The 12,541-nt window shown below is 36.3% G+C and overlaps 2 protein-coding genes across 2 annotated transcripts; one reads left to right on the plus strand and one right to left on the minus strand.

Annotated features, from left to right (window-relative positions):
• Positions 1-241: 241 nt before the first annotated feature.
• LOC145613063 (uncharacterized) lies at positions 242-3,860 on the plus strand. The gene is made up of 4 exons (XM_081668121.1): positions 242-2,520; positions 2,736-2,879; positions 3,261-3,319; positions 3,748-3,860. The coding sequence occupies exons 1-4, from the start codon at positions 353-355 to the stop codon at positions 3,858-3,860; spliced, it is 2,484 nt and encodes an 827-aa protein (XP_081524247.1). The 5' UTR covers positions 242-352.
• A 4,285-nt stretch (positions 3,861-8,145) lies between these two features.
• Positions 8,146-12,302, minus strand: LOC145615141 (protein DETOXIFICATION 54-like). The gene is made up of 3 exons (XM_081670213.1): positions 12,184-12,302; positions 11,106-11,993; positions 8,146-9,038 (listed from the first exon to the last, which is right to left on the minus strand). Exons 1-3 carry the CDS (start codon positions 12,235-12,237, stop codon positions 8,457-8,459), a joined length of 1,524 nt encoding a protein of 507 aa, XP_081526339.1. The 5' UTR covers positions 12,238-12,302; the 3' UTR covers positions 8,146-8,456.
• Positions 12,303-12,541: the final 239 nt, after the last annotated feature.

A 12,541-nucleotide genomic window follows, 5' to 3' on the forward strand; every position in this document is an offset into this window, starting at 1 on the left:
TCTGTGAATAGCAAATTTTCCAATTTTTTAAAAAGGCTTTTTAGACAAATTAGTTTATAGTATTGCTAGAAAACGTTTATAATGTCCAATGTATTTTACCCTTCCAAAAATAAAAAAAAAAAATAAAAAACAGGGTGAGTGTTAAACTGTAACGTAACTAATTTAGGATTTTAGTGTGTCTTGTGTGTGTGTTTGGTCCAAAAATTCACAGCCCCCAAACCCTGAAACTCTCAATCCTCATTCCAAACAATCAAGCAGCGAAACTGGCAAAACCCTCCTTAAACCCCAAACTATCATTTCCTATTCTTCACTTCCCCCAAACCCAGAAAACTCTGCAAATTTAACCACAAAAATGCTCATAAAATCCAAAGTTCAACGCTTTATATTTATATCTCACCACCCAAATCCCTCCAATTTTCAATGTATCAGAACTTTTCTTGATAACATTGAGATAAATTTTGTTCCAGATCGTGGGTTAGACCATGCTGTTGAGAAAGAAAAAGACCTAAAATATGTGGTTAATCTCAAGAACTTGCTTAAATCAGAGCCTTCAAAGTCTCTTCCTCTGTCCTCCATTGTTGACCATACAGAGAAGCTCAGTATCCCATGTCGAACAATTGATTTTATTCGTAAGTACCCTAATTTTTTTGAAGAATATTTTCCTGCTAATATTGGGGTTCACCCACATGTTAGATTAACCCCAGAAAGTTTGAATCTTGATGCTGAAGAACAGTTGATGTATGATAGTGATACATTTAGGAAAGATGCTGCTGATAGGTTGTTGAAACTTTTGATGTTGTGTAGAATTAATGAATTTCCTTTGAAATTGATTGATAGGTTTAAATGGGATTTAGGTCTTCCTGATAATTATGTTGATACATTAGTTCCTGAGTTCCCTGATTATTTTAAAGTGAAAAGGGTTAATCAGACCCGGCCTAATAGAGTTGAGGGTTTGCTGGAATTGGTGTGTTGGAGTGATGAATTGGCGGTTTCGGCTATCGAAAAGATGGCTAAGAAGGGGGATCCTAAATATGAAAAAGGGATGGCAATTGCTTTTCCTTTGCAGTTTTCTAATGGGTTTGAGATGGATAAGAGTCTGAAGAGGTGGTTGGATGACTGGCAAAAGTTGCCTTATGTATCACCTTATGAGAATGCAACTCATCTTCAGCCTAATACTGATATGTCTGATAAGTGGGTGGTTGCGGTTTTGCACGAATTGCTCCATATTCTTGTTACCAAGAAGACAGAGAGGGAAAACATGCTTTGTCTTGGAGAGTTTTTAGGTATAAAGCCAAGGCTTAAGCGTGCATTGGCTCATCATCCTGGCATATTTTACCGCTCGAGTAAAATTGGGACTCATACTGTGGTTTTAAGGGACGGGTTTAAGAGAGGTTTGTTGATTGACAAGCATCCATTGATAGATATGAGAAATAAATATATACACCTGATGCACAAGGTGAAGGAAGGGAAGAAGTCAAAAAGTGTGGCTAGTCCTAATGCTGGTAATCAACAAGCAGTGAAGGAAGGGGAAGCAGAAAATGAGGAAGAGAATGAGAAAGAGACTGAGGAGGATATGCAGTTATCTGGTTCTGATGTGGATGAAAGCAGTGATGATGAGGAGGACGAAGAGAGGGAGTTGGAGGAGCAAGTTGAAAGTTCGAGGGATAAGGTTAATGAGGGCAGGAGAAAGCCTAGAGAGGGTAGGGGGAAGCCTAGGAGAAATGCTTTGGAGGAGGACAGTGATAGTGATGATGATGAGAAGCAAATTGAGAGCGCAGGGGATGGGCGCAATAATGGAAGAAGGGGATCTGGAAAGGTAAATGAAGGCAAACCTGGAGAGGGTAGGGGGAGGCGTTGGAGAAATGTTTCGTGGGATGAAAGTGGTGATGCTAGAAAAGAAAATCAAGTTAGGAGCTCAAGGGGTGGGCGCAGTAATGGAAGAAGAGGATCTGGTAGGGCAAATGAGGGCAGGAGAGATTCTGAAGAAGGTAGGGGAAAGCCTTGGAAAAAAGCTTCCCGCAATGAAAGTGGTAGTGATGATGAGGAGGAGCAAGTTGAGAGCTCAAGGGGTGGGCACAATAATGGTAGAAGAGGATCTGGCGTGGTAAATGAGGGCAAGAGAAAACCTGGAGAGGGTGGGAAGAGGCCATGGAGTAATGCTTCGCGTAATGAAAGTGGTGGTGGTGGTGGTTATGAGGAGCGAGCTGAGAGCTCAAGGGGTGGGCGCAGTAATGGAAAAAGAGGATTTGGTGAGGGAAGGCCATGGAGTAAAGCTTCACGGGGTGAAAGTGGTAATGGTGGTGGATATTATGAGGAGCGAGTTGAGAGCACAAGGGGTGGGCGCAGTAATGTTAGAAGAGGATCTGGTGGGGGGAGGCCATGGAGTAATGCCTTGCGGGGTGAAAGTGGCAGTGGTGGCAGCTATAGTAAGGAGCGAGGTGAGAGCTCAAGGGGTGGGCGTAGTAATGGAAGAAGAGGATCTGGTGGTGGGAGGCCTGGGAGAAATTCTTCTCGTGAAAGGTTGGCCTAAAATAACCCACCAGATCCTGCAAAATAGGTCATACTCATTAGTCATTGCGGAAAAAATGAGTTAAACTGATAGCAAGTCCAATATCACGATCATCAAGAGAGCACTCTTTCTGTCACTGTATCACACATAGCTTTGTAAATGATTCAGTGTCTAATGTGGAAGGCTTGAATAATGGCATTTTATTTCTTTTTTGGTTATTAACCAGCCAGTTTTGTGACTTGGTTGTTCCATATCATTCCACCTTCACAATTTATATCCTTGAAATGTTTATTACTGTTTACATTGCGGTGTTGATGTTACTTAAATCTATACGCACAAACTATCCTAAATTTCTATTGCATTATGGAGGGTATTAATCTCTCAAGATTAATGTCAGAGATCCTATAGAATGGTATTTACTATATAGTTTATCTGGACTTAAAACATGTTTGGTCTATGATACACCATCGATCCATCATATTGCTGATTTATGTTGTCATTCATTTTTTCCATATAGTATAGATTGCTATTAAAGTGGTGATAACATTGTTAATTATATATGCTGATGGGTGATGAAGTTCTCAAGCCATTTAAGTGCTCTAGAATGCCACCTTTTGCATTGTAGTGCTGCTCTTTCTAATTGCCCAGACCATGCTGTTCACAGATAAATTCCTTTCATGATTTTTGGGAGAAGCTTTCTGCGAAGTCCATTACTGTAATTGAGTGGCTCCATAAATTGTAATGTGTGCAGGCATCCCAGGTGCTATTACTGTGGTTCTTTGTTATCTGCATATGGTCTCTATTTTATAGGTACTCAACTATGGACTTTTAGTTCCTCACTGATGTAATGTTATAGATAATGGGATTTCATGGCATGGAGCTAATTCAAGTAAATTTATTGGTGGGTCAGCTGGTGTGCATCTTGTCAGAATTTGCCATATCTAGTGAGACTCGGACACATTGGGTTTTGCATAATGGAAGCAATTAAATGTGTGTGCAAATTAGATGAGCTAACTTGTGAACCTGAACACATGTTCATGCTCTTTGTCCCTTCAAGGTTCAAGTCTGTTTCCTTGCTTTTACTGATCCCATTATTGACAAATTAAGTTTTTTTTTTATCTTTGTATAATTATAATTACTATTGTTTGACTGATATCTAAGACAAGATTAGTATTATTGGTCTGTTCGAGAAAGATATTGGATAATCTAACTTCATTATCAATTGTGACAAATTGCAGCCATTCCATCTGACAGAACTCAAGTTGTGCTGCATTATCACCGTGATTATGGGAAGATGGGTCAAATTTGTGCCAGGTTTCTATCTCAACCTCTTATTGCTAGTATGCTCTGAATATCTGCATCTTCAGCCCACCATTAGAATTTGCCAATGTATCATATAAATATTGATATGACATATTGCTAATCATATTTACCTCCACAAATGAGTACTAGGCATCTTGTAATACGAGGCTTTATAAGGTCTGGTGTCTGTAATGAATTTTTCAAACTTACTCTGATGGGGGTTTATGTGTTGGATGTAGCGCTTAAGATTCACATCTAACAATCCTTATCTCCAAAAGATTATATGCAGAAAGCACAACTTAGTATATGGGACTTGTTGCTGCAATAAACATTTGCATACAAGAGAGGATGGGGTTTGGACTTAATCAGTAGTGACTTGTTTTAAGATAACTTAGACAAGGTTGCATCAGTAGAAGTTTAAATTCTTCAGAATGGCCCTTGTTGTCCTTATCAGCAGTCTCTGTGGTTCATATTGGATCTGTGCCAAAACCGATTAAATTTGTAGACCTTCTGCATCTGTAGTGCTTTCACAGATAAGTTATCTCCTGCCCTTCGAAAAAGATATGCATATTGTAGAATAGACCATAGCTGATGATGATGGCATTGATTAATCTTCCCATATCGTGGGCTTGTATGTGTGACTTGTGCATTGACTTTCAGCTGCATGAATCTGAAATTTGGATGTGACAAGCCTTAGATGGTCTATTTAGATGCTATCTTGTAGTACTTGTTGAATTGATTAGGTAGCATAAATGGTGGAGAACTCTTGCTGGTCATCTAAATTGAAATATCTAGGCTTCATGCGATAGTTGAAGACTTGAGGTCGCTGTTAGTTTATGTAGTGTGGTTTTGATGTTATGGTATATTCTGTATGTGTGTAAATGATTACTTATTCAAGTCTTAGTTCTAGTACCAAATTGTTAATGCACTGTACCTTAGGATGCTAGTTACCAGTCTTACCACAAAGAGAACGATAAAGTTGATAATACAGTACGATAAGGTAGAGATAGTGGATTCAATTAGCCAAAGGGAATTGACTGAGTCACTGAAATAGATAGTTCAACGATGTGCACTTCATGCATTATTGCTTTCTTCAATCATATTGATTTTCATAATGTAATTGGATTGAAAAAACACAGTAGTACGTGACAATGGAATAATTGCTAAAATATAAGGTTGGTTTCAGAAACACTGTCTCTTTTGTTACAATAAATAATGTTTATTGTGGTGGAAAGTACTCTTTAATTAATCAGGAATTGTGACAAGGTCTATAGCTTTGTGCCTACGTGTGCGATTACTATTGTGGCTGAATCATTAAGCATGTTTCGCCGATATACTGGTGACTGTGACTCTCACTAACATTATATGCAGCTGATGGCTTTGCCTTCGTAACAGAGGCCCCTCTACACCATACAGGAAAGTTTGGGTAGAAAATTTGGGTATTCCGTACAGATTAGAGATTTGTTATATTGTCTAAGGTACTAATTATTCCACCTTCCATTTTATATTTATTCAGATTTCATTTACTTTATTGTTATCTTTTCAAGTGTTTCTTATTTTCAAACTCAAAATATGATTCGTGGTTCCAAAGTTTTTAGTGACATGATATATACGTAAAATGTAATACTGTTGGTGGATAGCAGCTGACATATATACAAATCAGCTGCGCCTAGCAATCTTAATTTTGATATTCTGATTAACTGATATCGACCCTCCTCCCTTATCAACCTTAATTGACATATTTACAGATTGTACCCTGCATATCGTCATAGTCTTTGTCGTCGCCTCTATAGCTATGATACCGGGACTTGGCTACTTGTTTCATACTTGGATATTTATTTAAAACAAATAACTTGATATTTTTGGTCCAAAATAGAGTGTCAAATGTTCACACACATCTTACTGTCGAGGATCCAACACAGATTCTTGAGGTTAGATTAAAGAGCCCGATTAACATGTTTTTATAAATCCATGTAAGAAGTTATCATTGCTGAGTGATGAAATTTTGTGTTATGTTGGAACTTTTATACTAAATATTCTGATTATCTTGCTAATTATAGCTTATTTCTTTCTCTAAATACTTTAGAAAATTTTCGACGGTGGAGAATGCATATTTTCGGTACTCACGAACAAGCCACCTTGCAGCATCAAAGAAAGCAAGGTCATACACACAAGTAGTGAGCATGGCAAGTAAGATTTGGATCATAGATTTGGTATGATAGAATATGTTTCTGTATATGTGCATGATGATGCAATCTCTTGCTGTCTATTGTAGTATGATTGATGCCACTACTACCTAAGTATAATACATAAAAGTAAATGGTTTTGTGACAAGTTAATGGGTGTTTTTCCTGTTCTTTTGCCATCTGCAAAAGTTTTAACTCGTAAAAAATAGCTGATTTATCCACAGAATATTTGGACTAGATGCTCACACCCCCACCCCCCACAGTCACACACACATACGCGCACGCACACAGCTATTATAACTGATTGTTTTTGGTCTTGGGCCGGGTTGATTGCGTGACTGGTGGTGAAATTGTTTTCTCATCCCTCTTATCAAGTGTAATTTCCCAAGAATATGACACTAATCGGAAAATTTACTTACCTAAATTCTCTTAGACGAGTAAAAATAAGTTTATGATGGATCAAATAACATTACGTTTTTTAGGAAATACTACTTCCTCTGTTCAACCAAACAAACGCGAAGTAGGTCAAATACTCTTGTAGATTATTGGATCAAGGTCCTAGTCATAACACTCTACAAATCTCTAGTCTCTTCAATCTTGTAGATTAGTGGATCAAACTTGTAGCTGTTCAGTTGGATCAGTTAACAGACTGTACATTTATACTGACTTACTGAGTAGTTAATAACTTGTCAGATGATATATCCGTACACAATATACGAGACTCACTTACCAAAAATAGATAAGGTCAACATCATTACCGCTGCACTATGCAAACTGCAGCCAATGCATGAATGCAGGTCGTTTATTTATTTATTTTTTTATGAGTACGAAAAATTAGTTGTAAGAATTTTTGTTAGATTTGTTTTAATGTACTATACCTCCGTTACATACGAGTATTATTTACAACGATTAGACATTTTCCCTCTCTATTTTAAGTCAAATCGTTGCAAATAATATGTAACGGAGGTAGTATATTTTATATATAAAAATAATGCTATTACTTTCTTTGTTCTATATTGTTCATTACAATTGAAAAACTATCCTAAGTATGAGTACTATTTTAAGTGATAAATCATCAATTGGAGAATAAGAGTGGATTATTTAAGTCCGTTGCTTTAGAACGATGATAAAAAGACAATGATCAGTTGCTGGTGAAAAGCAACGTTGAAAAGCATTGTCATTTTACAACCAAAATAGTAGTAAAAAATTTTGAAGGCTTAAAGGCCACTGTAAACTACTTGTAAAATATTTGGGAAGTCACAATCAAACAATAATTTGAGTCTAAAATCGCACATATCAACCCCACCCACCCATTATCCACTTTCTTCTTGGACATCCTTTCCCTTGTTCATCTTACAACACATGAACACAACGTGCTTTACCACTACTCGCATTGTTTGGTTCAATGCAGAAAGTTGAATTGAATTTTGAAGTTTTACCTATAAAGGTCGGATTATTAATTACTCATTTTGTGAGAAGTAAAACTTATTTACAGTTTTCATTCTATGTTTTGAGTAGGTGATATGGCAATATAAGACATGTTAAGATAAGATAGTGCGAAATATGATCTTAATACTAAAAATTTCACAAAACATGTAAGTGAATGCATGTTGTCTTAAAGGGTTAAAGCTTAAAGGTAATTCTCCTCCACTTGCTTAAATGTACATAACACTAATGAAAAGGGGATGCACATTGCACTACATATGTGTGCAAGGTACATCCCTCAAAGTTGAATTGAGATCAAACCTATCCTCATATCATGTCCCACATCTCATAATTTTGACATATCTTCATATGATGATGATGATGATGATGATTGCCAAGGCTTTTGATATTTTAATTTCAAGATTGTGATTTATATATATGTGACGTGATAAAATAAGATATGTTAGGATATAAATCATATAATGCAAAGAAAATCTTTACTCATAAAATCTATGCAAGACAATGGCAACATATATGTATTCAAACCAAACCAATTCAAAACTTGACAACATCATTCATAAAACATCCCACCACCACCTTAATTCCTTAAATTTTCATCACCCATGTATTTGAGTCTATCTTAGTTTATATGTTATAATACATCGGGATCAATAGGTTCATTCTTAATTTTTTTTCAACACAACTATTGATCTATTAAGGTGTTTTCCTTCTGATAAAATAAGACATGTTAAGATAAAATAACGCGATTTTATCGTTTCGAAATTTACAAAAACCAAATAAGACAAGGTAGGCAAATCTGTGTATAACATTACCAATCAATCCACATAGAAGACAAGACACTTCAATGGCCATAAACTTGGGCAGTACAAAAGCAATGCAATAAAGATACTTCTCTGTAGATTGGGCCACATCAAAATTTGAGATTAACCCTACAGCAATACCATTATCAGATCTTCCTTTACAGAACAACAGCAAAAGTTGTTTTTTTTTTTTTTTTTTTTTTTTTTTTTGAATCACAAATTATTGTTAATTTTGTTACCCTCTATTTTCTCACTATCTAAAAACCCTACTTTTTCTTCTTGATTAATACAAGATTTATTATTATTATTATTACTCATCTCAACTTGTTCAGAACACTTCATAGCCTTCAATGCCTCAGCTTCCCAATCAGTAGACCCTAACACAGCATACAGAACCCAAACAGCACAGGCCACCTGTGCAGCCAGCAGCCCGTACCAAAGCCCACTGAACCCAAACTTAAGCCCAAAAGCCAGGCCCACTGCAACCGGGGTCCCAACAAAGTAGAAGGACCCCAGGTTGATTCGGGCCCCCACGGCAGGGCGTGCCGTGCCACGGAGGATGCCACAGCCAGTAGTTTGTGGACAGTTGCCTAGCTCACATAGCCCCATTATTGGCATTACTGAGGCAACAAGGACAGTAACACTTTTATCAGGTGTAAAGAGTTTACCCCAACTTTCTCTGAAAATGACGGTCCATATTACATTCATTATCCCAATCAAAAATGCACATCCTAATGCAACCATTGCTGCTAATCTTGCTTTGTATGGTCTTCCTGCTCCTAGCTCATTTCCCACCTGCAAAAACATTATTTCCGAGGATTTAATCTATTACTTCATTACATAATAGAAGTACATTCGTATAAGTTGTAACCAATAACACAATTTCCATGGTTGTTGTGTTACGTGTCACCCCTCAAAAAATAACAAATGTGCCCCGAATATTGTACCCAGATGTCACACTATCATTCCAACATTGGATATGTAGTTATGCATGTACATATCATCAATTGAAAGATATTATAAGTCACAAAAGGTACGAATATGGATATGATATAGATGATCTCTAATTAGTTGGAAATTTGATATGCTTATTGTAGCATGAAAAAACTTTAAGAAGATACGATCTTCTCTATAACAATACTTAAATGAACAACATTACGTCAAGCCTCCCATAAACTGCAATTGGTCCATTAACTACCAAATTAAATAACAGTGCCCTTACAATTTTGTGGGGGTGACATGAGAAAAGTGTAGTACTATACCACTTTGTTTAGTTTTTAGTTGGTTATGATGTTTAGTCACCACATCAAATAGTAGTGGATGGGGCTATAAAAGTACTTGGTTGAGATTTCTTCACTTACTTTGTTCCACCATATTTCATGGGTGACCTATGCTAAATTTGATGGGATCAAATTATAGATAAAAAGACAATCAACTTTTAATATGCATTCAGTATGCCTAATACTCTGTCTATCTAAAATCGGTTATCACGTTGATAAACAGGTTACGTTACAACTAAACTCAGATGGATGAAGTACTCTTCTTTTCTACACCACATCGCCCTCCAATCTAATTTATATCTTCAATCATATTACAAGTCTCATCTTAGGTCCCATATGTCTATCATCATGTCTATGTTATTGCCTAAGAATGATCGAACCATTTGACGTGAATGATTGTTATATCTATCTTGACAAACGACAAAAACTAAACATTATTTAAGACCGAAAGATGAAATACAAATAGGGACATACATTGGATGGGTATATCCTTTCCATCTCTCGAATGCCTTGTCCCCATGTGAACAACATTCTTGAGATATCCAGCAATCTAGAGATGTCCATTTCTTGTAATATCAAGTTGGTCCATAGCATAACCCCATAAAATTATGTAGGGTTTTGCTCAATTTTCTATAATACTAGTACTTTGTACTATATAAGACTAAACAAGGCTAAAGTATACTAATAATTTACAAATAAGCACAACAAACAAAAAGCATGACTAAGCAAAAAACTTAATTGCTTTAGAGTACCATAGTATGCGGTTAACTGTTCCCTAAAAGTTGCACAGTACCATGCATGCTATACTAAACTAATCCTATACACAAATTATTCTTCCCAACCATAAAATGGTCCCAACTTCAAGTGACTTTAGACTCAACTACACTAATTACTTCTTAATTCCCCCATTATTAACCGTATCTAAGTTAATTAAACTGATTTGTACAATCCACAAACTTTCAAACTTCTGTTATTATTGATTTTCTGTTCTAACCAACTATATCACTAAACAAGAGATATGATCAAGTCTTCATACAATTCATCCAAATTCAATCAAGAATATGATTCAACTCTAATAATATAAGAATTTGTACACAATATTAAACAAAATATATAATTAATTGCTGACATATTGTATCAATTGATAAAGAAATATGGACAAGATAATAAGAATTCATTGAACCCTTTATTCCCCTAGCTACAACCTTCTATTCTGCATTTCTGCATAATGGATTTATTCATTGCATTTCTTTGTTTCCCATAGTTTATTTAATTGGTTATACCAACAACCTCATTTACACAATTATACCAACTTAATTCATTCATCCTACACTATTTTATTTGAGGTTGGTATAAAGAGGTCTAAATGTACGAAACCTTATCTATACTCACAAATGATAATTAGAGGTTACGCCTTTTTCCTTTTTTTTCAAAAGATCAACAAGACCTTTTGCTCCCTCAAACACATAACATGTTACACAAACACGACACTATATTAATCAAACCTCGCAAATCATCATAATAATAAACACGCATCTATCATAGACAACATTCGTAAAGAAATAGTAAAAGCAAAGCTTACCCTAGCGGAAACGCACCCGGCCAAGGCCATAGGAACAGTATACATAAGACTAGTAGTCTGAATCATAATCCCAGTAGCAGCAACAGCAACTTTAGGATTACTCAAATACCCTGAAAGAATAGTAACAATTTCATACCACCACCACTCTAAACAAATCCCAAGACAACTTGGAATTGCCAATTTCATCAATGGTTTTATCCCTTCAACACCAATCCCTTTAACCCCCCAACTCCACCACTTCACCATTTTCCCTTTTTCTTTTTCCTTAAAATAAACATATCCTGCTAACATCACAGCCATGTTTAAGTTTGTCACCACCGAAGCAACAGCCACCCCTTTCACCCCCCACTCTAGAAGCATCACCAACCAATAGTTCAACGGCACGTGGAACACAACAGCAGTCAGAGTGCACCACATCATAGGCTTGGTCACCCGCTGTGACCTTAGATAAACCCTCAAAGGCTGTAAAAATGTGTTGGTTAACAAATCAGGAAGTGAGAAAATACAGTACATAGCAGCCATTGATGTAACTTCTTTATCTTGGCCCAAAAAGATCATTATTGGGCCGAGATTGATCCAGAGGAAACTTATGGGGATGATTGCAAGGAAGAGGATGAAGATCATTCGGAGGAGAGAGAGTGAAAGAAGGTCCCAGTTTTGTGACCCGAAAGCCTGTGAACAAACGGGCTCAAGCCCGGAAGCAAGGCCCACTAAAACAGAGTACCCTGTTATGTTTGTGAAACCTATTGAAAGGGCCCCACCTGCAAGCTCTAAACTTCCTAATCTTCCTAAGAAGAGAACTGATACTACTGCTCTTATGTAAACTAAGCAGTTCATTGCTGTTATTGGAAACGCCATTCCCCATAATTCTTTTAATTCTTCTAAAACCTGCAAAAAAAAATAAAAAAAATAAATAAATAAAAAACAGGGGAATTTTAGAAAAAGAGATGAGTAACATGATTCTAAATGGGTTTGTTTTCGATTATCGAGATAAAACTTTGACCGTAAATTAATAAAATTATCATTGAATAACAAAAAGGAACGAAGGGAGTATTAGTAATAAAGATTGAATCTTTACCTGGGAAGAAGAGGGGTGTTTGTGAGAGGAGAAATCAGGGTCTTTTTCTGACATTTTGAAGATGAAAAATATGAAATGAAGCTTAAAGTTTTGATCTTTTATATTTTTTTGGGATGAGAGTGGAATTATAAGGTGGAAAAATGGAGGGAAGAAAGAAAGAAAGATGAAATAGTGGAAGTTAGAAGTGTTGTTTAAGGCATGATCAGCTTTATATAGCTGACAAAATGGGGTCAATTAATTTGAGGAAAATGAGTGGACTTTTTTTTAATAATTTTTGTAAAAAAAAAAAGAAAAAAGAGTGTAAACGGCGGCGACTGTGACAGCTTAGGGAAGACTGGGGGATTACTGCAGAAGAAGA

This window comes from Chenopodium album, chromosome 25 (assembly GCF_948465745.1).
Source record: "Chenopodium album chromosome 25, dcCheAlbu1.1, whole genome shotgun sequence".
In the NCBI taxonomy this organism is placed as follows: domain Eukaryota; kingdom Viridiplantae; phylum Streptophyta; class Magnoliopsida; order Caryophyllales; family Amaranthaceae; genus Chenopodium; species Chenopodium album.